The sequence below is a fragment of the Podarcis vaucheri genome, assembly GCF_965113315.1.
Source record: "Podarcis vaucheri genome assembly, chromosome: 13".
In the NCBI taxonomy this organism is placed as follows: Eukaryota; Metazoa; Chordata; class Lepidosauria; order Squamata; family Lacertidae; genus Podarcis; species Podarcis vaucheri.
Genome location: NC_138751.1, coordinates 15,731,176 through 15,758,622, shown reverse-complemented (window position 1 = coordinate 15,758,622; position 27,447 = coordinate 15,731,176). Strand labels below are relative to the sequence as shown.

Below are 27,447 nucleotides of genomic sequence, written 5' to 3'. Positions count from 1 at the left end.
GGGATGGAAGGGGAGGAGACGGAAGGGAAATTCCACTGCACAAGTGGAAATCCTTCCCCTCGCACAATGACTTCTTTGGATGCAACCAACTAAAGCTTCCCAATTTCTTATCTTGTTATAACAACAACTGCCCCCAAACCCACAAAAGTAACCATAAGTGTAAAACAGACACTCATGCTGTTCCCTCTTTTGTGGCTTTGCATTTCTAAAGATTACAGGTTTTGCTTTTAAAAAACCCCCAGAAAAACTGAACTTCACTTTCACCACTCACCTTTCTGAATCTTTAACATGGAACACAATAATGGTGATGATGGCACAACCTGCCAACTATTGCAGAACTGGGAAATGTTCGCAAGACAACTGCTAAATGCTAGGAATTTCAGCAGCTGCAACCTAACCCTGCTGCCCCCAATGCCTCTGCTGGCCTTGTTAAACAAGGGGCAACAACTGCAGAGCTAACAAAGTCTATCAACATGCTATCCTTAATATTTTATGAACTCTTCATATTCTACAAACAAAAACCCAACAGTGATGATGGAAAGCCCCAAGGGATACTCAACACTATAAACTGGTTGAGCAGTAATTTCCTCTTCCCAGGGAATTTCAGCACTATAGGGGAGGGAAGCTACAGATCTTAAAACAGAATTCTCGGTAGCAGCAGGCCTCACCAAACTACAATTCCCAGATATCAGTGGAGGAAGCCCTGCTAGTCAAAATGGTATAACCCCAAGATGCATTCGCAGCAAAGATACCCAGCCCCCAACCCTCCAGAATCGCCTGCCATTTGCTCCAGGAAGGATATTGGTGTGGTGGACCCAGTGGGTATCGTTCAGCCAGTCCGTGCTGTTGTCCTCGTGCAGCAGGCGCTCGTACGTCAGCCGCAGGTACTTCATGTCCTCCAGGTCTAGCCCTGAGTTCCAGATGTCATACAAGATTGTCATCTGCTCAAACTCACTGCGTGTCTCAAAGGCCAGGGGCAGCTGAGGTGGCTGAGCAGGGGCATGCTTGTGCGAGTGGGAGCGCAGGGAGCGCCTGCGGATCTCCCCTTCGTCGCTGCTGTCAGCACTCTCCTCCTCCTCTTCCTCCTCCTCCTCACTCTCTGAAAGGAACAGGTCCTCAGGCCCAAAGTGCAAGTTCCCCAGGTCCTTTAGGGCCTCTTCCTTGAGCCACTGGGGCTGCTTCTTGGCCTGGGGTGGTGGCTGTTGTTGTTGTTGCTGCTGTGGAACAGCTGCCTTGGGCTTCTCGGCTGGCGGAGGCGGGGGCAGCGAAACCAGGTCACCCACGTCAGGCTCAGCTTTGACCTCACTGGCATCAGCCACAACCTCCTCAGGCGCCTCCAGGACCTCGCCAATGTGCTCGCTGTACAGATCCACATGCGGCAGGTTAGCGGCGCCAGACAACACCGCCTCGTCGGCTTTGCGGGAGGCAGGTGCTGCGCGGACAGCCATGGCGTAGTTATGCTCCATCAGAATGCTGCTGACTTCCGGGGGCAGTGCGGGGACCGGCGGCACGGCCTTGGGCTCCTCGGCCTCGTCGGAGGTCTCCGTCTCCTCAGAGTCTTCACTGCCTGCACCGGCCTTCTTCAGCGCCACATCCGCCAGCACGGCCAGGTTGGGTTGATTCGCCAGCTCCAGCAGCGAGGAAACGCCCATCCGCTCGCGCAGGTGCAGCCTGTCCTCTCCAGGGGGCTGGGGCACCCGTGGGAGCTCTGAGCTCCGAGAGCGAGAGCGGCTCCGGGACCGGCCAGGCGGAAGCAGCTCATCCGTCCAACACTTCACCAGGGAAGCGTGGTCAGCCGGCAGGTTGCTGATTGTTCTTTGGTTGGCTTTGGGGGGCTCCCTCTTGCGGCTGGCAGGGGCTGCTGCCTTGGCAGGGGGCGCTACAGGAGGCAGGGGAGAGGCAACTGGAGCTGGGGCTTCCAGGGTTAAGGGCACTTGGGATGGTAACATGGGTTCTACAGGCACTAAGGGGGCCTGTGCTACCTCTGCGGGGACAGGCGGCGGAGGTGGTGGGGGAAGAGGAGGCGGCGGAGGCAAAAGCGTTGAAGTAGCCGGTTCCAGTGGCTTCTCAAATGCCGCCTTGATCTCGTCATCCTCACCAGGAGCTGAGAAGGAGACTGTTTTCCGGCGCTTCTTGGGTGGTGGCAGGAGTGGGATAGGTGAGGAAGGTCGCTCTTCCGGCCTGGGTCGCTCTTCTGGCGCCGTCCCAACATCCTTCTCCTCTAGATGCGGGACCAGGGTGCCATCCTTCAGAGGAGCAGGCTTCTCTTCTGCCACATGGCCTGCATGAGGGAGATAAATTGTGCACTGGTGAGTGTGGGGTCACCAATTTTTAAGGTGAGAACAAGGAGACTGTGCAGGAAAGAAAGCCAACAAGCAAGCAGTGGTATAATTTAAATAGGGTGGAAGCAGTGGGGGAGGTTAATAATATTGGCAAGAGAGAAAACCAGTGAGTCGATGGAAAACCAAAAAGAAAATTGTAGCAGTTGTGTTGTGAGATAAGCAGGAGGTGGACTAGAGTTTTGGCTGAGGAGAGAGAGGAAGGGCCCAATTTCTGTAATATTGTAAAGGGGAAAATGACATGATTTGGCAATTGATTAAGGAGGACCAAAGGGAAAACCAAGGCTTGCTTCTGATCAACAGAGTGGATTGTGACGCTGTCAATAGATAATGAGAGAATAGATTGGGGAAAATATGAGGTGAGCCAGTCTTTGACATACTGAGCTTGAAATGATAATGAAACATCCAAGCAGACATCTCTCACAGGAGATACATGACTGGATGGAGGCAGAAGTTCTGGGGTGGAGCGGTAGAGCTGGGTGGCATCAAGATACAGAAGGAACTGAAAGCCATGGAGTGCAAACATGCCAATCCACATCTTGGCCTCCCAACGCTGCTCTCAACACTTTCCCCATCTCCCAGGCAGAGCTGGGGAGGACTCTGGGTAGAGCATCTCACCTTGGAGCAGGCCTGCTTCTGTTTTCTTCTTGTCAAGCTCAGCGTCTGCAGTTTGACGCATTCTCTCTTCCAGGTCTCTCAGTGGCTCGGTGGGGCAGCTGTCCATGGTAGATTCGTCCATTTCCTCCATGCTCTCAGCTTCCTCCTCATCAGATGAAGAGGAGGACAAGGAAGAGGAAGACGAAGAGCTGCTCTCTGAATCAGAAGTGCTGTCGCTGTCCTCATCGGACTCGTCATAGAGAGAATACTTGGAGGAGCCGTCGCTCTCACCTTCATCTGCACAAGGGATAAAAGGGGACAGGTAAGACCAGCAACATGGCTGTGAGCATTTCACACTCCCACGCATAGCATAGGCAGAGAGCAGAGTGTGGTCTTTGTCCAAAGTATAGTTTCTGAAATTATTTCAGCTGCCACTTAATTTTTTTTAAAAAACACACAATTTCTAGTCCTCACAGGTGGTCCCATTGAAGTTACTAGATATGAGCAATAGGTCCATTTAGTTCAACAGGTCTACTCTGAGTAGGACTTAGTTTAATACCACCCCATGGCTGCAAAGATACACTTGAAAGCACATGGTCATGGTGGAGTCTACTGAAATGTCAAAGGCTGGAGGGACAGTTGAACAACATTTCTTGCAGAGGGTGGGGTTTTCAATGATCCACAAAATTCCTTGCCCCTCCCTATGACTAGCAAAAGCAGAATTATGTAAAACATTTTTTAAATTCAATGGTGCAAATAAAAATATGGCCAGATTTGCATATATTCCACAGGTTGCAACATTTAGCATTGCAGAAGGAGGGATTTAAGTACTGAGTATATAAAAAACCCAGAAGCTCTGCCAAGTGCTGATGACCAGCTGGCTTTTCAGCAGAGAAGTGTCCTAAGTGCTTCAAGAACAGAGTAAAGGGAGATGCCACTTGCATTGATAGGGAAACCACACGCAGAAGGGGTATGATTCATACCAAAAGAAGCACACGGATTAGAAAAGACCCTGCTATCTTTCATCTCCACCTAAGTCAACAGCCTGTTATTAAGGACAATGTTAGTGACGGCAATTCATCATTTCTGGTAACTGGCAACTGTCAATACCTTCAGATTCCTCCTTCTTCGTGCCACGCTCCCTAGAACCTTCACCTTCCTCCCTCCGCTCCTCCTCCTCCTCCTGTGAAGACAGCAGCATAAAATGTTTCTCAGGGGGCGAAATCTTTTAACAAGCCCATTAGCAGCAGGAAAGGGGACGCATGGCAAAATGTCAGCTCAAACTCCTGAGTCAGAGTGGCTTGAAGAGGGCATGACTTCAAAAAGGAACTCAAGTCCTGCGGAATGACTTGAGGCTACAAGCGCAACTGGAAAGTGATTTCGCTTTCAGGGCTGCCTCGGCTGCTTGAAGAAAAGGGAGCAGAGATCGAATGGGGGAGAAGACGCAGAAGAAAAGGGAGGGCCTGGAAACCCAGCAGCAAACGCCAGTCAAGCAGTCCAACTGTGCCAAGGGCATAACAGCATAGCTAAGTGAGTAGTAAAATGCTCATCAGGCTCTGTGCTCATTGACAGCCACGGAGGAGAGATGGCACACCGAAGGGCTTCGCAGGGGGTGGCCATTTAAGACTGGAGGAAAGGAGGGGTGCAGTCCTGCTCCGGATCCAACAAGGCACCTGGTCAGGCACAGTGGGGGAAAGGGGAGCTCTAGGATCCAAGCTATTTAAGAATTCTACCGCAAAGACCTATTCAACTGCTTTATGCTGCGTCCTGGCCGATCGTTGGGAAAAACTGAAACTGGCTAGAGGAGCCTTTCTCAACCTTGGCTCCCCAGACATTGCGGGACTACAACTCCCATCATCCCTAGATAGTAGGATCACTGACCAGGGATGACGGGAGTTGTAGTCCGACAACACCTGGAAACCCATGGTTGAGAAGGCTGTACCAGAGGTTTCTCATAGTGGTAGGAACAGCCCAAATGCAAACTGCTTTGAGGTTCCATTTACAATCAAGTAGTGTATAAATTAAACCTAAACAAATAAATAAGGGGCGCCTTCTTCTCACCTTCTCAGAGGATGAATCCTCGGATGCTTCCTCTCCCTCGCTATCCAGGCAGAAAAGTTTCCGCCTTTTTCCCGGCCCTTTGATCCGTTCATCATCCCTCTTGGAGCTTTTGGGTACCTGTGAGGAATCCTTATCTGCAAGGTGGAACAGGGGAGAGGGAGGGTAAGATTGAGTTAATTTAAGGATAGAAAACACTCCCTTAATTATGAAAAAAAAAGTTCAACCATCACCCATAACTATCCAGGGCTGAAGGAACTGACCTTCCTCATCCTCTTCAGCAAGAGTAGATGGGTGTGGCTGCTTCACTTCGCTGTCCTCCGAGATTTCGGATGGCTCTTTCCTTTTCACCTGGAACAAGAGGATCCCTGAGATGAGAAGGGCTTAGAAAGCCATCACTCAAGCAAGTGCTCAAACCAGATTTTGTATCTTATGACCCCCATCCCACTTATAGCCTCCTGAACAAAACAAGGTTTTCAGATCCTGAAGTTGGATGGCGGCCACAGCCAACCCAAGAGGATCCATGGCCCTCACCTTGAAGGATGGGAGTCCCAGAACTCCTCGAAAGCCAGTCCCAAAGCCAAACCCTTCCAGGCCACCAGTGCCGCCACTCTTGGCCCAGTCAACCAGGGACAGCAGGGCAGGGTCTTTCAGCTTTGTCTTGTCTTTCTCCTCTTCCTTGACTGGCTGCTTGACAGTACTCTGGAAAGGCTGCAGATAATGAGAGCTGGGCATTAGCAGCAGTGATGAGAGGCTGAGGAAGAGGGTTTGGGATCTGGGATGAGGAGTAGGCAGAGCAGCAAACCCTTGGTAAGTCACATGCTCAAAAAGAGCAGAACAGACGAGACTTTTGACAAGAATGATTTTAGCAGCGTCTGTCAAAGTTGATTAAACAGCACCCTTTCTATCCATGTATGCAGACAGATTCATTTCCTAAATGCAGATATATCATTAGGTTTATCTCCTCCACATTCCCTGTGTCTCTTCATACCCATTTGTCCTGTTCCTACATCCTCATCCAAATCTCTTTACTAATCCACCCTGCTGCCTCCAACACATTTCATGCCTCTGCTAAGCTTCTACTTCCCCACATGCCATCCTGCAAGCATCGCTGCCATCCTGAGGTTGCAGAAGCGAGGCCTCGGGTTACATACGCTTCAGGTTACAGACTCCACTAACCCAGAAATATTACCTCAGGTTAAGAACTTTGCTTCAGGATGAGAACAGAAATCATGCTCCAGCAGTGCAGCGGCAGCAGCAGGAGGCCCCATTAGCTAAAGTGGTGCTTCAGGTTAAGAACAGTTTCAGGTTAAGAATGGACCTCCAGAACGAATTAAGTTCTTAATCCGAGGTACCACTGTACTTGCTTTGGAAGATGATAATCAAGCATTCGTACAACCTAACCAGTCCAACAAAGTTGATGTTGAAGAATCACTGCTTCGACACTGGTGATCTTTGCTTAAACTTAAGCCTTTCATACCACTTGCGGCAAAGAAGGCCCCACAGCTCTCCCAAATCCCCATGACCCCCCTCAACACCCTATCCCTAAGAGTTAGGAATCGTGTCTCAAACCTACACCCCTTCCAAGACTGGGGCTCTTGGTAGCCTCCCCCGCCTCCCCCACACAATCACCTTGGCCTTCTCCTCCTTGCGCTCCCACCACTTGTCAAAGGTGTTGAAAGCCACGTTCTCCACCATCTTGCGGTTGAGGTCACGCTGCATGATGCTCTTCATCTCCTGCATGAGTGTCTCAAGGACGCTGTCCACTACGGAGGCATGGGGGTCCTTGAGAAGAGGTGGGGGTGGAGCCACTTCCTCCTGGTATCCCCATGGAGAGGCCCGGAAATCAAGGAGGCGCTGTGGGGGTGGCAGAGGGGGCTGCTCCGAGGAATGCTGCTGCTGCTGCTGCTCCGAGGCCCCCACTGCTGACGGCTGCTGCATGAACAGCTGGTCTCTCTGGAAGTGGCGGTTCGCCTGGTCCAGTAGGTAGCCGTGGCCGTAGAGGGGGCGGCCGCAGAAAGAAGCCGCCTCCCGGTGGTAGGGGAAAGGGTCCTCAAACTGGCCTTTGCTCTGACGCAGCTGCTGCAGGCGGCTCAGCATCTGCGTCTGCATCTGGAAGGACATGGGCATCCCGCCCCACTGGTTGCCCAGCCGGTTCATCAGCTCCATGGAGTTGACGAAGTCGTAGATGTGGGGGGCACCCCGGCCTCCGCCCACCACTCCCGCGCGCCCTCTGAAGTCTGAGAGACGGTGAGCATGCCGTAGGCCAACCTGGCCATAGTTGGAGAGCGAGTGGGTCTTGCCCGCCAAATGCGGGAGGGAGACGGACATGAGAGGCTGGATTGGGTAGGCGGGGGGCGGCTCTGGTCGGTGGTGGGGGGTAAAGGAGGACACGCCCAGTTGCATGTGGCCCAGGGCTGACGGCATCACAGAAAAATGGGGTTCAGACACCCCTGCCACAGGGGTTGGGGGTTCGACCTCTGCTTCATCCTCAGAGATTTCCATGTCTTCACCTGAAGATTGTTGAGATGCCTTATTTGGGAGGAGAAGGGGAGGGAGGGAGATAGCACAGTGAGCCAATTGTCTGGCTTCTGCAGCATGCACCACCCATTTCCCTGAAAGCAATTGCTGCAAACCACCTCTCAAACCACTATCCCCCATTCCTGCAGGCCTGTCTTTCTACCTGTCTAATCCCAACAATATCATTCAATTATTCACACTACATAATAATAGTAAAAATAATCTTGAAACAAATTCATGATGCCGGCAAAGTCAAATATAAAAACCCTAGCCTCAAGTTATCTCTCGTTCTCCCAATTCTTAAGGCACCAAAGATACCTAGGTAAGTTCCTAGCCCTCGTGACTGTGCATAAAATCTTAAAAAGCTGGATGCAGCATCTGTTAAGAAGGCTGATATTCAGGAGATGAGATGATTACCTGCAAGGATTTCTGCAATCAGCACCTCCCTACAGTTCATCATCAATGCCCTGTTTACTGTCCCAACAAACATTTCTAGTGGTTCAAAACCCAAGATCTGCAAGCGCAGCAAACATGACTGCTGAATTTATGTGACACACATCCAAACATGCGGAGTGCCGTGTGGAGTACTGTATTTGTGTTCAAGGTTCCAGCCTGCCACCTATACCTTCTTTCAGAATGTTCCACTGCATCCCACCCCTCCCAAGTCACTCAATATTCTATGGTCAAGGAGCTGGCTCAGTCCTTCACTGAGCTCCAACCCCCCTCCCAAAAAAAGTTGCCACATTCAAAATCCTCAGAACTTACTCTATCTTGTCCATTGGCTTTGGGAGATTCTGCTCCTGCTCCCATGTCCAGCGCCGGCACCACATCTTCAAAACTGACAGGAAGGGGAGGCGGTGGAGTGCAGGGCCCATGCGGCTCCACTCCTTTGGGCCCTCCCTTCTCCTCCTCTTCCTCTTCTGTGTCCAAATTGAGGAAAGAGAACTTGGACCTTTGCTCCTTGAGCAGCATCTCGATGCGGGAGTCCAAGCTGCTGTGCTGAGTGAAAGGGACACTCTCGTTGGTAGTTTCAGGCGCAGGGGAGCCAGACCGGGCCGGCGAGGTCTGCACAGCAGGGGAATGGGACCGGTCATCGGCCCCTGCAATGGTTGCTACTGCTGGGCTGGTGTTCTCTTTAGTTTCCTGAGCAAGAAATTCGGTAGGAGGCAAGGAGTTGGCAGCAAAAGTCTCGGCTGTGGGGAGCAGCCGGTAGTCCTGGTCCACGGCAAGGGGTTCCACGGGAAGGGAGAAAGGCTCCGGAGTGGCTGTGTACGGTGGGTAGAGAACGCTGGGTGCTGGAAAGGGCTCTGCACTCTGCTGAGTGAAGCTGTGGCTGTTCTGGAATTGAGCACTATCTGGGGCTGGGGTGGCCACAGACGACGAAGAGGAGGAGGGGGTGGTGACCGTGGGGGTGCTGACGGTGGAGGAAGGAGTCGCCTCATCCCTCTGGGAGCGCTCCCTGTGCCGGGAATGGAAACCAGAGTCCTCTCTTTGGTGGGAGCGAAGAGAGGAGGAGGAGGAGGAAGAGGAGGGGGTGGAAGAAGACGGGCGCCCTTCTGAGGTGGATGAGAGGCGTTGGTACCGGCTGCTGCTGCTGATTGTGGCAGCACTGCCGCCGCCACCGCTGCCGCCGTCAAACTGCTGATTGTAGGGAGGGTAGTGATGCTCATTGCTACGGAAGTGGGAGGAGGAGGAAGAAGAGGACGACGAGGAGGAGGAAGAGGACGAAGAAGAATAATGCCGACGCGAGTACGAGTCTGGAAAGCTGTTCTCATGTCGGCGGGATTTGTACGATGTTGACTCTGGCTGGTAGCTTGAGTAGCCTGGAGTCCCTTGCCTTGAGGAGGAAAATTAAGAAGAGACAGTACCATGAGTGACCAGTCTTTGCTCTCTCCCACTTAGCCAGCCCTGGCAGGCTGGCTCAAGGATGCAATGCCACTGAGATCACTCCCCCAGGGCTTAGGGCAGATATACATATAAATCACCCACCTGCTGGAGTAAGCAGAATCTTGAGAATATGGCGTCCCTCCCCGGGGAGTGTATGGTGTCCCCTGGGACGACTGTGGCGTGTACTGGCCATACGAAGAAGGTGTATCCTGCCTACCACTGGAATAAGGAGTGTCCTGAGAGGAAGGTGTGCCATTGCCAGGCGTTGAAGGCATTGTGTTACTAGCGTATGAGGAGTCTGTTGAGTGGCGCCTTCGGGACTCTGACTGCAAAAGGGAAGGATTGAGAGCAGATTATTCACCATGCAGTCCCACCTAGACTGAAATATGGGGACCAGTCATGTAGCTAATTCCAAGCTGACTTGGATGTAGCCCCCTCCGAGGGAAAATACCAATCATTTAGCAAAGGAGCAGGACTTGAGCATTGTTTTCCTATGGGTATTGACAACCAGCAGGTGGCAGAAGCCTTGTGGACAGGCAGTGCAGAGAGGGAAGACAGTGGAGCAGTGGTGGGAGGGGAAGAGAGTCAAAGGATGGCTATTTTTTTTATGAGGAATGAGGATCATATCCTGGACACAGAAGAAAATCCTTCAATGAGGATTCCTGTGAAAAAGTGGCCCTAAACCTGGATGATTCAAATGTGAGACTTTAGCAGACTCACCGAGTCCGCTGGGAACTTCTCATTGAGTGTTTTGCCTCCAGTGGGGACAGTCTGGGGTGTATAGGAGCCATTCACAATCAGTTCATAATACTTCATTCGCTGCTGACCTGTGGAGAGAAAAGCCGTTTATTGGAAAGGGGAACTACTCTGAATCAGAGGTGGCAAGACTGAACCGAGAGTATGGCCGGAGGAGGACAAGCACCTTTGATGTCAAGCTGAGCATGAATGATGTTGCCCATGACCGAAGTGTTGTGCAGGTTCTTGACTGTTTCCTTGGCTCCCCTTGTGCTGGTGAAGAGCACCTTGGCCAGGCCCAGGTGCTTGCGGTTCTTCGGATTGTAGAGGATCTCAATCTCCTCAATGTCTCCATACTTTTTGCACATGTCCGCCAGGAAGGGCTCCTTGATGTTGTCATTGAGCCGGGCAAAGGTCACCTCCTTCAGAGGGATCTGACCCACATAGAACTCATCCAGCTGCAGAAGAAACAAAAGGGGAGATGGGGCGAGGGGGCTAAATCAATTGCCAAAGAGCATACCCCCCACCCCAATAATTAAGAAAAATCATCCAATGCTCTGGATAGTCAGCAAAAGCTTTAAAATGGGCTGCCAATGGAGGTTCAGAGATTGCAGAACTCCTGGGTGGACCCTTCATCAGTGCATTCAAGATTCCTGAACCTCCTATTTTATGCTTGTCAAACTCCACCCGACAAGATAACCTCCAACACACACCATTTCCATGCCCCCCACTACCACCCTAGCAATTCCCCAAGAAAAAATCACCATATCTGCATGAATCCAGACAATTTGTTATAGTCAATGAACTTTAGATATTCTTAATCTGCCCAGTTTATTATAAAGGCAAATTCTGGAGCTTTTCCCCCTTTGAAGAATTTTCAACTGTTTTTTGAATCCAGCTTTTCCCTGTGGAGGTACACAATCATCATCCACTGACATTTCACAACAACCTATTCAAAGAACTCAGCAATGAGTACAAGAATGAAAAGACATGCAGTTCTATTTGCCATTCCTCTTTTCCTGCACTCCCAAACCTCCCTTCCATCACATTTCTCCTCTTAAGATTGAATTCAATAACTTTTCTCTCCAAGACACAATTGCTGTCTTTTAGCCCCAAGGTCAAGGCAGATCAGGACATATATTTGTACTTCACACACTCAATTGTCAGATTTCCCACAAGCTGTCTTTTCCTCAAGATGGCCAGAAATGTAAGCAAATCCCAGGTTAACTAGTTATGGTAGAATTCAGTCAATTACGTAATTTACAGCCTGACATAAAGCTATACACTTGGCCACTCCTGAACATTTACCAGGCTTCCGGGTAAGGAAGATGTGGCAGCAATGCTGTGCTGAGGATCTGGAAGACTTGGAGAAGGATACATGACCAGGTGGGGTGTAGCTTACCTTAAACTTTGGGACAGGGAGGGAAATGTCTCTGTTCTTGGACCATATCCTGCGTCTGGGATCCCGCACATCACCCACAGGAGCGTGGCCCGAATCCTTGAGAAGAGATTTTGTTAGGCATTAACAATGCAAAAAGCCTTTACAGGAAACAGAACTCCTTGGAATAAAAAAGTGCTTCTTGGTTCTGCCCAATGTTAGAAACTGAGATATGAAAGCTAGGAGCTAAATGGCACCTTAAACCTAGGTTATGGGTACGACAACGGAATGTCTAGGCGCGCTTTTTTATAACAAGAATACAAAGTTGAAAATGAATGAACTGACTGCAGCTAAAATCTTTTTTTTTTCAATTTTCACATGGTGTAGTCCTTCCCCTGCCCACCCCTTAATACTATTAAGAGAATCTCTTCTCCAGTCTATAGAGAGTGGCTGGAAGTGCGGAGGCAGGAAAAGGTCCTCCTTTCCTTCCACTCTGCAGTTTTAATCTGAAATCTTAGGCGCAGTGCACGCTCATGAAATTCCCTGTCACAAAATGAACCTAGAACAATGGGAGTTTCGAACACTGGTTCTGCCCCAGTACTTGACAAAAATTAAACACAATTGGAGACTAGGATGAGGGATGGGGAACTTGTGGCCCTTCAGGTGCTGCTGGAATGGAACTCCACCCAGCGTCACTGACTATGCTGCCTCAGTGGTCAGCAGCTGGTGTTTGACAACATCTGGAGGGCCACATGTTCTCCAGCCTTGGCCTATGTTGAAGGTTTCTGGGTTCTCAGGGGAAAGGCAGCAAGACAACTGGGACAGGATGCAGATGACACACTATGATTCTCTGCAGCACTGCTTGAACACTGGAGAATCATACTCCAGTAAAGTTCTCCAAGCATTCAAGCAGCAATTAATCTGGATTAACCAGAAAAAAGTAAGAGCCCCAGATACGATATGAAACGAAAATGAATGCTTTAGCTGTAATGTTCATTAAAAGCCTGAATCCAGGTGAAAAGAAGACGTTAATACAAAACAAGCAAAGCATGGAAAGATTTAGGAAAAAGTATTTTAAAAGGCAGTAATGTACATTAGGACTTTGTGTCTGTTTCCAGGTATTAAGGACTGCTCCATAGCATTTCATGGTGATTTGCCATTTGCAATGAAAAAAAAATGATAATTCTTCTCAGTTAAGGATCTACATGTGGACTTGTGGCTCTGGTATGAGCAGTCAAATTTCCTTCTAAGCTGCTCCCAGAATATAAGCAATAAACATGTCTATATCTGGGCTCAAGTGAGTGAGATACACTAGTGGCTGCTCTTGAGGAATGCTATAAAAAACTGTGTAGCGCAGATTTAGAATTTTGGGGTGAACCAAAGTCCCACCTCTGTATGGATTCATTTTATAGACTTGAACAAGTTCCTCTCATCTATCAATGAGAATAGTGATCTTCCCTCACTTTATCCTCCTGATAAAGACAAACACAGGGCGGGGGGGGGTGGATTCTGCAAATTAACAGTACTGTATGCACTATTAGTAGTAGAAATAGAGGTAAGTCCAGGTGTGCATATGGCCATCATACTCAGCTTCGCTTCCACCCCAACCCAAAGTGACTTATTTGGAAGTAAATTTCACCAAGGATATTTCCAATAAACCTTATTAGAGCAGAAGGGGGAGGGGATTCTGGGCAATTACGGGTTTGAGTGCTACAACCTGTTATTCTTTTATGGAATTTTAATGCTGACTCCCAGTGTCATTGATGCTTATTTGAACAAACATGACCCAAATCATCAATTCATCATAGATTCAAACACAGCACCTTTTCTCTCCCCTGTCCACCCGCCCCCAGGCTCTCTATAGCTTTGAACTGTGTCTTTGTCACAGCTGCTTCTTCTGTTGCTTAGGGGAATTTTCAAACAAAGCAACAGCTACAAGGGAAGCAGACTCTCAGGCTAGAAGAAAAGTGAAACTAAGCACATCAAATGTTGCCATGCTATGCAGGAAGAAAAGGGACTGTAAACAGAGGAAGACACAGCTTCTCCTTTGCCTGCAATGATCAGAATATTTCAAGAAGGAGCTACGCTCTCAGCGTGTAGAATCTTTTGGATTTTGTGCTCATTACATTGGTGAGACAAGGTACCAGAGCTGTGACTGACATCAGGAGCCTAAGAAAGGTTAAGGAGGAGAGGGGGCTGCATGAATCAGGCGTCTGTGTTTTCACATTTGTCTCCTATATTAACGGAAGGACTAGCATAACAATATTTTATTAGAGCTTGAGGTACATGTAAACAACCATAGGCACACATCCTACAGCCCAGTTGTCTAAGCTTGAGTTCCACAGAGCTAGATGGGAATCACTGCAAGTGTATTTATGACAGCAGGCTTACTATTTTAGCACCAAACATTTAAAGCTGGAAGCCTCATGCCAGGTGTTGCTTGAGAATTTTGTAAAATTAAAAAAATCAGTGTAGTTGTGAAATCAGTGGCCAAAGTTACAGAATCCTAGAGTTGAAAGGGTCCCGAGGGTCAACTAGTCCAACCCCTGCAATGGAGGAATATCTTAACTAGATCATACATGATAGATGACCATCCAACCTCTGCAGAGGGCAACCTCTGCTTAAAAACCTCCAAGGAAGGAGATTGTTCACCACCTCTTGTGGGAGTCTGTTCCACTGTTGAACAGCTCTTACTGTTAGAAAGTTCCAGCTGATGTTTATTCAGAATCTGCTGCCTTGAATCCATTGGTTCGAGTCCTAGCCTCCAGAGCAGGAGAAAACAAGCTTGCTCCATCCTCCATGTGACAGCCCTTTAAACCAGAGCTTTCCCAACTTTTCATATTGGTGACACACTTTTTAGACCTGCATCATTTCGCGACACGGTAATTCAGTTTACTAACAAACCAGAGGTTAAACTAACCCCTTTCCAGTCCGGGCAGGAGTGTAGGGAGCATTTGCATGACACACTAACACACGGTTTGGAAAGCTCTGCTTTAGATATTTTAAGATGGCTATCGTATCCCCTCTCAGTCTCCTTTCTAGGCTAAACAATCCCCACTCCCTTAACTGTTCCTCCATACCCTTAATCATCTTGGTTGCCCTCTTCTGCACATGTTCCAGTTTGTCAATATCCTTCTTAAATTGTGGTGCCCAGAACTAGATGGTCTGACCAAGGCAGAATATGGCAGCTCTGAAAGGTTCAGTTTGCCATGTTGATTCAAAATGGCATCCAATGGCATTCAAACATAGATAAAAACCTATTCCTTGATGTCAGAAACCACTGTGCAAAATTTGGTTGTAATAGCTTAAGAGGCACCTCAATGCATAGCAAACAAACAGCTTTCCAAAACAGACAGCAGATTAGCAAAGGGGGCTAAAAAAAGATTTTAGTCCTTATATTCCAAATTCCAAGTACTATAGTGGTTTTGGGAGGAAATCATATTTGAAACAGGTTGTTTCAGTCTCAATCTCTGTCTGTAAAGTGGGCATAACACAGTACAGTCTACACAAGCTATGTGGGAATAAGTTCCATTGATTTCAATGGATCTTGCTTTTACAGTACACAGCAAAACAATGAAAGTTAAGCAGTAGAAATTATTCTATAACCAACAAGTAATGGACCAAACAACCAAAGGTAGCCTCAGAGGTGGGTTAACGATTAAGAAAGAAATTTTTCAAGTATGGCAGGCAACCCAAGAGACAAAGACTATGCTCTTCAAACTGCTCCAATGCTACAAGGCCCATCCTCATTTCTAGGAGGAAATTAAAATGGAACCAAATATTGTTTAATGGCAACTCTAAAATAAGAACTACTAGGGACTTTAGAAACCAATTTTAAAATGAAACATTTTATTAATATTAAAAACAGCAGAAGTCAAATCAAATGTTAGCCAAAAGACATAAGCCCAATTGTGTCTTGCTTGAACTGGGGCACGTGTATGTACTGAAATTCTTAATTTGCAATAACACACTATAGGATACAAAGAATTTGAACTGGAGACCACCAAAAGCTTTCTCTTCTTTAACACTATGCCAGCAATGTCTGACAGAGATCTAAATCAAATGCCTTTTTCATTTTCTATTGCTTCTGCTAATAATGAAAGTAATTCATATAATAGCCATAAACCAACCTAAACATTTTTATTTGCACTGTTATAATCATTTTAAAGCCAGAGAATCTATAGGTGCAATCCAGGGAAAGTTAAGCCACTTAAGTTCCCATTTGTTTCAATGGGTCTTAATTGCTCAAGTCCCAATTATTCCAGTGGCACTGAAAAAGTGGGGACTGACTTGCTGTGAGATGAAACAAGAGCCTAAGGAGTTCATAAACCTAGGTATACCTGGCCTCCTCTACAGTCAAAACACCCCTCCTCATTCCCACCCTTTGGGGAGGCTGCTACACCTTCAAAAATCCCTCAGTAGCTGCCCCATGAGCCACAGGCATATTTCCTTTTCCTGTTCACCTCTCACACCATTGTTCTCTCAGTAGCCATCAGCACACAAAACCACCTGCCATGTTTCCTGACAGGACTCTGTATGTTCCATGTTAAAAAACAACCAATGCCAAAAATGGAAATGAACTTATTTAGACCTCCTAAAAGGCAGCTTCAATTCTTCAGAAGCCAACACCAAAATTTTAGGCATCAGCCCTGCTCAGAGATCTGCAAAGCATTCAGATTGCTGCGTTCAAATATCCAGTCTCTAGAGCCTCAATGCACAAGGACATAGAAATCTGTACGGAAGCTGGGGTTAGGGACCCTATGACAACCAGGAGGAGGAGAAGGTGCACAAAACAAGTAATCTAGGGACTGTGTGGCAAAGAACTGACCCATCACGCAATCTGAGCAACAGTGCCTTGGATTCTGCTGTCCACCCAGAATCAACAGAACGCCAAAAAATTAATAATGCACCCACCCCACACACAGTACACTGACAGAGCAGGAGAAGCAGAGAGTTTAAAAACTTGAGAACACAAATGAAAAAAGTGGGTACTTGGGACGACCAATGGATATTACACAGCAGGAAAGGTAGAACCACCCTCACTTTCTCAGCACAGCTCAAACAAATCCTCCCCAACTCCATCCAAATAAGAATCTGTCCACTTACATTAGTGCTGAAATGTACTCCATCATAGCGGTAGACCTTGTGCGGGGCCCGCTTGAGCACTGGGTCAACGATGAGCTTGTAGTTTCTCCACTGGAAGTTAGGGGTTTTCTGGAAGTCACCCCCACCTTCCTGATCCATTCTGACTCATTTACCCTAGAGCAGTAGAAATGGAACCAGTGCATTAGATAATATGATTACTAATATGAGAAAGAGTTAACAATAACAAAGAAGCCCACTCCTGGCCATTTCTGAAGTAGACACCTTTGAACCCAGAATAGTCACCACCAGCAGATGCGCGTGTATATCCCAGAACTAGAAGAGGGTTTAATATTAAACTGCCTGAACAACTGCACCTCTTCTCCATAATCCATTTACTATCACCAGGGCTATTACTGTATTGCACAAGCTCAGTGACTTGCACAAAGGTATTTGGCTGTCCATTTTACGCTTCCGTACAATGGGTCTGAGCACAATTTAAAGTGTTGGTGCTGACCTTTAAAGCCATAAATGGCCTCGGTCCTGTATACCTGAAGGAGCATCTCCACCCCCATCATCCAGCCTAGACACTGAGGTCCAGCGCCAATGGCCTTCTTGCAGTTCCCTCGCTGCAAGAAGTGAGGTTACAGGGAACCAGGCAGAGGGCCTTCTCGGTAGTGGTGCCTGCCCTGTGGAACGCAACTATTTTACTTTTAGAAGACAACTGTTTAGGAAAGTTTTTAATGTTTGATGCTGTACTGTTTTTAATATTTGGTCGGAAGCCACCCAGAGTGGCTGGGGAAACGCAGTCAGATGGGCGGGGTATAAATAATAAATTGTTGTTGTTGTTGTTTATAAAACTTTTATTAAATTGGCCACTTTTGAAGAGAGTTTAATTACATACATACTCAGAATTGGGTTTCCTGGATTTGATTTGCAGAGCTTTATTGCAGGGACTGTGAACCTGCTACAGTTCTGCAAGATTGCATGGAACAAAAGCTGTGGTATATAGTGCAGATTTTTTTTTAAAGAAGCTTCTGTCCATTGTGATTATAAAGTATCCTTGTTGAGCTGTTTTAGATAGCTGCTAAAAATATTTGTGTTTCAGCAATTTTACTTGGACATGTTAACAAGTTACATATACCTGTTTTTACATTTTGCTTTTAAATTTTGTTTTTAAATTTTAAACTTGATACAGGTAACAGTTTTAAATTATTTCATTACACTGCTTAGGGATTCTTTGATTAAGTAGTTTATAAATTCTTTTAAAGCAATAGCAAAAATACACAATTATGAAGAAATGCTTGACAGCATGCAGGCAGTCCCTGCTCCAATCTTAGTGAGTTGTCTGAATAAGATTTTGAATTACTAAAATGAGACATATTCAGCCTTGCTCCTCCCATGCCTAAAATATGAATAGTAGAATAAATTGTGCCAAATAAGAGAAATTATGTAACTTGTGCAACTGGAGCAAATGGCCACTGATTACAATAATCTGACAAATAATTTATAGAGGGACCAGAGTTTAGCTTTTCTTGGAGCAGAATTTTTTTTTTAAGCACAGAGCATACACAGTCCTAGTTTTAGAGTAGTTTAGAGCTGCCACACTGGTGGCAAACAGCTTTGCTAACATAGAAGCAAAATTATAATAATTACCCTGTGCAAATTATTTTCACACATATGCCTCCTTTAATAATATACTCCCTGAATGCGCCATAACTGAAATAACTGAGGTTGATGCCTGAAAAGCATCACCTTGATAAATCTCTTGGTCTGACCTCAAAGTTACTTTTGCCCCTTTTACATATTTGAAAAATGTTAATTTAATACATTATCCTGCCCTTATTCATATTCAACTTCCTATCGAATATGAAGAATATAATAACCAGAACCACATGCCCTCTCTAAGTATGATGCACATTTGAGAAGCCCAGCAATTTTAACCTTGTAACGTGCTCATTGCATAAGAACAGAAATATAGATCTCCAAATAAGTGCAGCACAAAGGAAATGCATGAAAGTAAAAGGAAGAATTAAATTGTACCTGTTGTGGATTATCTCGTCTGTGGTCAAGCTATTACAGCTGTGTGTTTTTTCTTCCTTCGCAATAAAGCCTGGTTGGAGATGGTTCAGTCCATAATGTGAAACAAAACACTTGGGAAACTAGGAAGAAAGTACAAAAAGTGAGTATAAAAAAACAAGCAAATGATGGGTACGAATTTGCATAATGAAACATTCTCAAGCAGTAGAATAAAAAGACTTCCTTGGAACACAGATGGCGTGTTAGAATAGGGAATGCTGGGAATCAGGACTCCCAATTCTATCCCCTGGTGACATGTATTCCTCCTTACTTAAGAGGAAAAGTTACTTATGCTCACAAATTAAAAATTAACCAAAATTATGCAACAATGCATTACCCTAAAACTAAAATAAAGCAAGATGAAGCAATCTGAATTCAGATGCCTCCAGCTATAGGAAGATTGCATACTGTAAATTAAATTCTCAAAGTGGGATTACGAAATCCACAGCCCTCCTTCCACTGGGGTCTACCCTCAAAGTCCCCCCCCCCCAATCTTCAGCTTTATCAATAATCATCTTCCTCTGCATATTCGGCTCCTCCCCATCAACAGATTTCCTGATAAAAAGGCTTGCCCTAAGAATTATTTTCCCCGTCTAAGTTTTTGTCATTCTGAGATGTTCTCTGTGCCTCAGAGTCTTCACCTCTAATTTCCTTTGCAGTTAAAACATTGCAAGGTTTATCTGTTGTCCCCCCATTTTGAGTAAGTGCTCATTTTAATATTCCTAACTTTCGTATTCCTCCTCTATCCTCTAAAGGCCTTACCTCTAAGCTTTACAATTTATCACGACCTTTTTCAACTTCTCTCCAAGCCATCCTGAGTTAATTGTTCCCATTCGTCAATGGGAGCGCTCTCTGTCTCTCTCCCTCTCACTACGGCCCCTAAATACATCCATCAGTTCTCCCATTCTCTCTGCCCATCTTCATCTTTCACAGAGTCATGCAGATATGGAAAATCTATTCCTCACAGAGATCTCTGCAACATCGCCCATTTCTACCATCCAGCCAATCGGTGGAGATCTCCCTTCTCCCCCTTCCCCTCTTCAAACCCTGTCAGATCATCCTTCCCTTTCAACCTCACCCTCCATGGACCGTTTCACTCTGCCTTGCTGCTAACGGAACCCCTCAAAACAATTTGATTCTCTCTCACCCCCCCCAAAAAAAACCATCCCTCGTCAGATGTTCTCCTGCCCCTCAAAATGCCCCTTTCCCTATAGGAATTTTCTATTCCTCTTCTATTCTGTAGCATCGGATGCCACCCAAAGGGCCCTTCTTTCCACACCACGCCTCCTCCCGTTGTTTTGGGGAGGGACGTTTCGCTTCCTAAATGCATGCCTCCAGCGGGGGCGGGGGAGAAAACTTCAGACCCTCAGTCAGACACCCCCACCCCACCCCCTGCCAATACCCCCTGGGCGCCCAGCCTGGTCAGCTGGAGGAGGGAGAGGAGGAGGAGAGGCCTTCCTCCCAGGACCCCCTTCTCAAAAAGGCCTTTCCCCCCAAAAAAAACACACCCATAGTGCTTCGTGCCTCCCCACACAAACTGCCCCCTCCCCAAACCCCTCTCTTCAATTACAACCCTTTGGGGGGGGCTCTCTGCCCTCCCTTCAGGTGCCCCGGCCCCGCCCACCCAAGGCGCCCTCCTGCTCCCTCCCCCCCCCCGCGCGAGGCCTTCTCCTCCCCCGCCCCGCCCCCCCACAACGCACCCGTCACTCGCGCGCGTTCTCCTCCCCCCTCCCCCCGCCGCCCCTCACCAGCGGAGGGGCTCGCGCGCTCCCCTCTCCGCCTCCCGCTCGCTCGCGTCACCTGCTCCTACCCGCTCCTCCTCCTCCTCCTCCCTTCTCTCAGGGGGCGCACGCGCGGCGACGGCGGCCCCCCCTCCTTCTCCTCCCTTCGTCCGGCCTCTCGCGCTCGTTCGCGCGCTGCCTCCCTCTCCCCCCGCGCGAGCGAGCGAGCTCTCTCTCTCTCTTCTTCTCCCTCGCGCTCTCTCTCGGCGTCTCGTGCTGCCCCGCCGCTATTCTCGCCTCGCGACCTGTGAAGGGAGGACAAGGGGGGGAAAGAAAAGAGGGAAGGGGAAAAGGGTGACAACCCTCTGCCGCTGCCGACAGGGACCAGGGGGCGGGGCCAGAGCGTTCGGGCGAGACTCTCGGGCGAGGCTCTCGCGAGAACCGCTGCTCCTCTCCTCACCACCACCCCTCCCCTCCCTCCTCTCTATGGAGACGGTTTTGCCGGCTCTCCGGCTTCGTCGTCGTCGTGTTGTTTTTTTCTGATCTGCGCTTTCGACACTGGGCTGTGAGAGGGGGAGGGAATCCACCGTTCACAGGGTCACGCGTTTCACTTCGTTTTCCAGTGCTTCCGCAGAATATTAGGTTGGTTGGTTTTTTTAATCCTTCTCCGGGTTTTGTGTGTGTGTGTGTGTGTTTTCTGCGAACGTAGGATGGTGGCGAATCGTTCAATTCGAAATGACAACTAGACTTAAAAGATGGGGAGGGCGAAGATCTAGCCCCGATTCTTTCCTCGCACATTCGCTGCTGGACCAACCAAATAAGACGAATTACGCTTATATGGTGGGTGCTTAGTACAGGTTAGGTACCGTGGGATAGAGAAGATTGCTCCGCTGCTGAGAGTTTGGAAGGCGCCCAGACGACCAAAAAAAGGTGGTACCGACGAATCTGCGGGAGCGAAATCTAAAGTCGTCGTAACGGAATGGCAAACTTAGAAATGCGCATGACGCTTTCGCGACAAAGAGCGAAATCGCTGCTATTTAACCCATTTAACAATTGTAATGAAGGTAACGGGGGTTAGCCCAGAAATTCTGAGTCTGCACTGTCATTTGGAAAAGGCCCATGTAAATAATTCGGCCCGAATCTACTGAATTGAAATCGCAGCTACCCCAAAAGGTGGTATTGAGCTAACCAGAGTCGACTTCGGTACTTTCGTCCGAAAACGAAATTGTAAAGTCTCTTAGCAGAACACCGTCAGAAAAGCCAGTAAGAGAGATAACTATTCCTCGCATTGATATGCGGCTATTTATTTATTTTTAAATACTGGTATGATAGAGTGTTGAATCTGCTCGGGCAAAGAAAAGAAACAGGTTTGTTTTTTATATAAAAAAACAATGTTTTCAATTCAGGCAATTTTGACACTGCAAAATATTTGTTAGAATAGGTGGTGACCATTTTTATTTTTAAGTAGTAGCAAAGGACAGTCCTGTTGCATGTCAAGGATCAAAGGTTTACAATACTCTTCTCTCCTCTGCACCAAGAAATTGCTCCTGAATTCAAAATATAAATACAGTGTATGACACCTTGATTGTACATATACATGCACACACAGAGTTAATTTTCATTTAGGCTTGCTACATAATGAAGAAACATACATTTTGATTATGCCCCTAAACATATTTAAAGGCTCTCAGCAATACTTAGCTCAGTTGTTTGCTAGTTCCCTTTTACTCTGCTTTATAGTGTGGTGAAAGACTGGAGAGGGGAGATTACTCCGGTTTTGGATAACTGAGCCCTTTCTACCATTTTCATATTTTGCAATATTTGAAAATTTCCAGGTGTAAATGTTGGTGAAAATTGTTATTTAAACAAAAACCTAATATTCTAAATTTTGGGATGGAAAATCCCAAATTATTCTGAGATCCACATGATTTGCCATAGTTGAAAGTCTGATGATAATATGCTGATGTCTTGCAATGTTCAGATATTTAGGTAACATCGCTCCCCCACAGTGGTTCAGCCTTACCCATCTGCTTCCTGTCAATGTATTTGAATGATTTATCTTCCCATTTTGTTTTGATGGTGGGTAGAATTTTGGCTTATCATCATGTATGCAATGAGTCTGAATACCTTTAGGAAATGATGTGACATTTCTTGGCTGGGCCAACATCTGTCAAGTCAGGATCAAGCCAATGACACAGGAGATTTTGATTTTATTTAATTATGTAAACAGTGTATTTTGCATTTATAGTATTTCCTCCCACCCACCCACCCACAAAAGTGTTGGTTTTTTAAACCCATCCTAAGCCCAAAAGAACAGAGGATAGAAGCTGAAATAATAAAACAACTAGTCAGTAACTGATACAGCAGACTTAAATGTCTGCTTCAACCTCTTCTTTCTTAAAAAGCAAGCTACAAATGAACTTGACCATGCCAATTCAATTTCCAGATGTGTTTGAAACTCCCAAACTGAGAAAGAATTGTGTATTTATTTCTTTTTGCTTTTTTTAAAAAATGTTTCCAGGGTCTTAAAGCTAAAGGCAGACACCCTATTTTGGTCAAAGGATTCCTTTCCCCCTTTTGAAAGCAGTACAGTATTGAGATGTGGGCAGGACGGGGTTAAAGGAGTAGTGTGTGTGCTACTCATTTTGTTTTCCACCAGAGGGCACCACATGTTCAGGTCTAAAAATTTAACCTCTGGCTGATCTCTACAAATACATAGGCAGGAACAAGAGGATTAGTGGCAGATTGATTTTGACCCCTGTACCTTTCCACAAAGGTGGTGTGGCTATAACTCCATTGCAGAGCACATGGTTTGCATGTGTAAAGTCCCAGAAGCTATCCCTGGCAACACCTGATTCCTATCTGCCTCTCAGTGTGAACCAGATCAACCTGGTACTCTTCCAATATTTTCAGACTATAATTCCCATCATCCTTGACAATTGGCCACAATGGCCAAGGCTGAGGAGAGTGATATGCCCAAAATATCTTAAGGGCCAGGGGTTGACTGTCCCTGCTTATAGCGACTGTGAAATCCACACGTCTGAAACCATTTTTCAATGGCAAGAGTCACTATCTAGCCAAGGGGTAGCAAACATGGCACCCATCAGATGTAATTGGACTACAGGGGCCATGGAAGTAGTCCACATTGGAAGAACGCCAGATCAGCTACACCCCTTCTGACACTTATTTATCAGAACGTCTGTTTGCCCACACCCAAAGGTTGCAACTTCAGCAAAGGAGCGTGTTTGCAGGCTTTGTTGAATGTCCTTTTCCTCTCCCTAAAGAGTAACCACATCAAATCCTAATGCACCCAAAGTTAAGAAGGCTGGGGAGACTGTGCCCCCCCCCAGTTGTTCCTGGCCATTGTCAATGCTGTTTGGTGTTGATAAACAGCCTCGGCCCAATATTCCTGAAGTAGCAATTCCACCCCCATTGTTCATCCCGGACACTGAGGTCCAGCTCCGAGGGCCTTCTGGCAGTTCCCTCCCTGCGAGAAGCGAGGTTACAGGGAACCAGGCAGAGGGCCTTCTCGGTAGTGGCACCCGCCCTGCGGAACAACCTCCCTTCAGATGTCAAGGAGATAAAGAACTACATAACTTTTAGAAAACACCTGAAGGCAGCCCTGTATCGGGAAGTTTTTAATGTTTGATGTTTTGTTATGTTTCAGTATATGCTGTAAGCTGACCAGAGTGGCTAGGGAAACCCAGCCAGATGGGCGGGGTATAAGTAATTAATCATCATCATCACCATCATCATTATTGACGTTCAACATCTGGAGAGCAGCAGGTTCAGTACCTCAGGATAACAGGGTGAAGATTCTGGGATGGGTGTTTACTTAGGGCTGATACCCCTCTGGCTACATCACACACATGAAAGTGTGTACTTTGGAACCTGCATGGAAGCCCAAAGCTTGCCTAGTTTTCTCTTCCAAACCTTGGAGGGTACATAAATACTGTGTGTGTGAGAGAGAGAGAGAGAGAGAATCCCAGCCACCCTGTGTTCTTGCTCCCATCCAGCCTGGAACATTAATGAGACACTGTCTCAGCCCACTGCTGCTTTTGACCTTCTCTCTCCGTTTCTCAGGCCTTCTTGGCTTCTTCCCAGCTGGGACCAGGAGTATTCCCAGACAGCGTAAACATTTCACCAACCTGGGAGCACAGCCAGGGTTCGAAAGGGATTATATATATAGTTCAGCTCTTGTCCAGAAGGGAGGGGACGGGAGGGCCTTGCGAGATCAAGAGTTGTCAAAGCCCAGGGGTGGGGGGTGGGAAGAGACAAATGTTCCAAAACAAGGAACGGAATGAGGAGAGGCAAAAGAGAGCCAGCTGTGGAGGCATTTCTGCAGCTTGAAAAGGCACACCAATCCTCAGAGTGGTTTAACAATCAAGCCTTCCTTTCCAAGGGAACTCTGGGAATTCTAGTTCTGAGAAGGGAACAGGAGTCTCCTAACAACTCTCCACAACCACAAACTACAGTTCCCATGATACTGTGGTACCTCAGTTTACGAACTTAATCCATTACGGAAGTCCGTTCTTAAACCAAAACTGTTCTTTCCCTAATGAGGCCTGCCATCGCCAGTGCCCTTCCACCATTCGGATTCCGTTCTTAGACCGAGGTAAAGTTCCCAAACCAAGACACTATTTCTGATTTTGCGGACTTTGTAAACCAAATCGTTCCTAAACCGGACTGTTCTTAAACCGAGGTACCACTGTACTTTGGGGGAAGCCATGACTGTTAAAAGTGACCTAAAGGCGCTTGACATGTCTGGTGTGGATGTGTCTTCCAGGTTCAAATCCCCTCTCCTTCGCAGGGTTGTTGTGAGGATAAAAGAACCATAGACACTGCCCTGAGCTCCTTGGAAGAAAGAGCAGAATATAAATGCAATAATAAATGTATGCTCTTGCACTCATTTCAAGTACTTAGGTTTTCGGGAACAGTTACTTTCTAGGAGATGGGGAACCTAAGGGCAGCTCTGCTGGTTCAGACCAGAGGTCCATCTCACTCAGAACCGTAATCACATTGCCCACGAGAAGATTGCAAGCAGAACCTGAGCTCAGTAGCAACCCTCCTCATCTAGTTCACCCCCCTGCAATGCAAGAATCTTCACACAGTCGCCCATCCAATCTGAAACCATCCTGCCTCCAGCAGCAAAACCCATCATTCGACTCTGGAAAGTACTTCCTGTTGCCTCTGCTGAATCTCCACAAATATTCACCTTTGCTAGATTGCCCTAGGTTCTCAGACTCTTGAGAGAGAGGGAGAATATCTTTTCTCCATCTATGCAACCGTGGCTTCCTCTGAGACACCATCAAGATATGCAGAGGTCCTCAAATCAGTTCCCTACATCCTGTGTTAGATCGGGTGACAGACCACCGGTGCTCAGCTGCTGGGGAGGTGTTTGGATTGGCAGAATCTCTTGCAGAAGACACAAGGCTATATACACTCAAATGAGCCTCATGAGACCTGCAGGATACTACACCGGCAGGGTAAATGCCAATTCCACGCTTGCAGTCTGCAGTAGTGGAAGTCCATTCTGTCAGCTCCACATTCTGCCACCTAATTCTGCTGTTCTGTACAGATCCGGAGTGATTGCTGTAGAGTCAAAACGTTAAGAGAAAGGAGAAGTGGGCTGGAACAGCAATGGCAGGAAACGTGGGGAAAACATTAACAGATCGGGACCTATTTTTTAAAAAACAAAACCACACATCATTACACAGCACTTTGAGCAAATAGAAGAAGAAGAAGAGAGAACTTAGGTTCAAAAAAAGAAATGGAAAGTCAGACAACTACTGGTTAGCTTAACACATACTTCAAGAAGGCAGCTGAGAGAGGAAACCATATAGCGGCATTTTAAAGTTTTGTTGATTTCTTAAGAACAACCGGTTGAACACATGCAGTAGGTAAATATTTAGATATGCAAGTACCTGAGTTGCACACAGCTCCTGATCAGATATAATTAGACCTGTTTTGAGCATAATGCTAGCATTCACTATGCCAAACAGAAAACTGGTCCAAAAACCATTTGAGCAAATACACATTGGATAACAAACTCTAAAAACAGAGTCCAGAACCTGCTCCAAGCAAACTCGGCAGGGAGCATTCCTACCACGGGTGTGCTTGCACCTACCTTAAGAACAACAGTTGTTCGCTACAAGCAGTAATTTTAGTGGTACTACTCAACTTTGAGTAGCAGCAACAGTGATGAACAAGTACTTTATACCTCCAACTAGTGGCTGTTTTGTAAGTGGAAGTGTCACTGAGGTTGAACGTTAAGTTGGTATCTCAGCTCAACAGAGCCATTGGGCCAACTTGCCAGGCAAATGCTCCCACAGGTAGCAAAAATACCTGCATATAGAAAAGTAGCTGGCCAGGCTGAAGGCTAGGCTGGGAATCCCTTTCTGTCTTAGCTTTCAACCTGCAGGGATATGTTCTTGTATATATGTTATTTTGGGGGAAAGAATATTTACACATTTCTGCCTTCTGAAATAGTACATATATGGTGCCGAAGAGCAGCTTGAAATAAATGTTGCACACTTCCTTAGAAAAACAAAAAACACAAACACACACACATACAAACGATGAAAATGAAAATGGCCAATTGTGGCTCACAATCTATAGTTCCCATAAAGTTAACTTGGACAACTTTTGCTTTTTCCCCCATAAAAAAAGATTTATTTTTCATTTTAAAATATACAGAATAAAAAGTGCCAGAAATTGGTCTCCCTTGCTCCACCAATGATAGAGCGGAACAGATATACATGGTCAAGTGCACACTGAGACATACAGCGTGTTCTGTCCCCATGTGTGAACCCCCCTCCCCAGCCTCATGTGGCTAAATATGCAAATTAAACAATTCCTCCTTAAAGGGAAAACAATGCTTAAAAGCCAAGGCAATGTCTGTCTTGAGGCGTACAAGCTACTGAACTGGTGTGGCTCGTAGTAAGCTTTTAACACCGACCATGGTTATTGGGACTCCAATTCCCATCATTTCCTGACCATTAGACATGTTGGCTGAGGTTGATGGGAGCTGGAGTCTAAGAAAGAGGGTACC

General features: G+C 46.9%; 1 protein-coding gene across 4 annotated transcripts in view; it reads right to left on the bottom strand.

Annotated features, from left to right (window-relative positions):
• Window positions 1-20,814, bottom strand: part of SETD1A (SET domain containing 1A, histone lysine methyltransferase) — a 30,798-nt gene extending 9,984 nt beyond the window's left edge. The window contains exons 1-15 of one of the 4 annotated variants that reach the window (XM_082196162.1): window positions 20,476-20,814; window positions 18,640-18,758; window positions 16,621-16,773; window positions 11,539-11,634; window positions 10,324-10,594; window positions 10,122-10,228; window positions 9,504-9,727; window positions 8,280-9,351; window positions 6,627-7,526; window positions 5,529-5,705; window positions 5,258-5,345; window positions 4,997-5,131; window positions 4,047-4,121; window positions 2,958-3,233; window positions 803-2,281 (exon numbers count right to left, since the gene is read on the bottom strand). In XM_082196162.1, the coding sequence (XP_082052288.1) occupies window positions 803-2,281; window positions 2,958-3,233; window positions 4,047-4,121; window positions 4,997-5,131; window positions 5,258-5,345; window positions 5,529-5,705; window positions 6,627-7,526; window positions 8,280-9,351; window positions 9,504-9,727; window positions 10,122-10,228; window positions 10,324-10,594; window positions 11,539-11,634; window positions 16,621-16,758 (5,038 nt within the window). In that variant the 5' untranslated portion in view covers window positions 16,759-16,773; window positions 18,640-18,758; window positions 20,476-20,814. Of the gene's footprint in view, window positions 1-802; window positions 2,282-2,957; window positions 3,234-4,046; window positions 4,122-4,996; window positions 5,132-5,257; window positions 5,346-5,528; window positions 5,706-6,626; window positions 7,527-8,279; window positions 9,352-9,503; window positions 9,728-10,121; window positions 10,229-10,323; window positions 10,595-11,538; window positions 11,635-16,620; window positions 16,774-18,639; window positions 18,759-20,423; window positions 20,446-20,475 lie in introns of those variants that run through there. The other 3 variants (XM_082196165.1, XM_082196164.1, XM_082196163.1) reach the window with 3 other exon arrangements.
• Window positions 20,815-27,447: the final 6,633 nt, after the last annotated feature.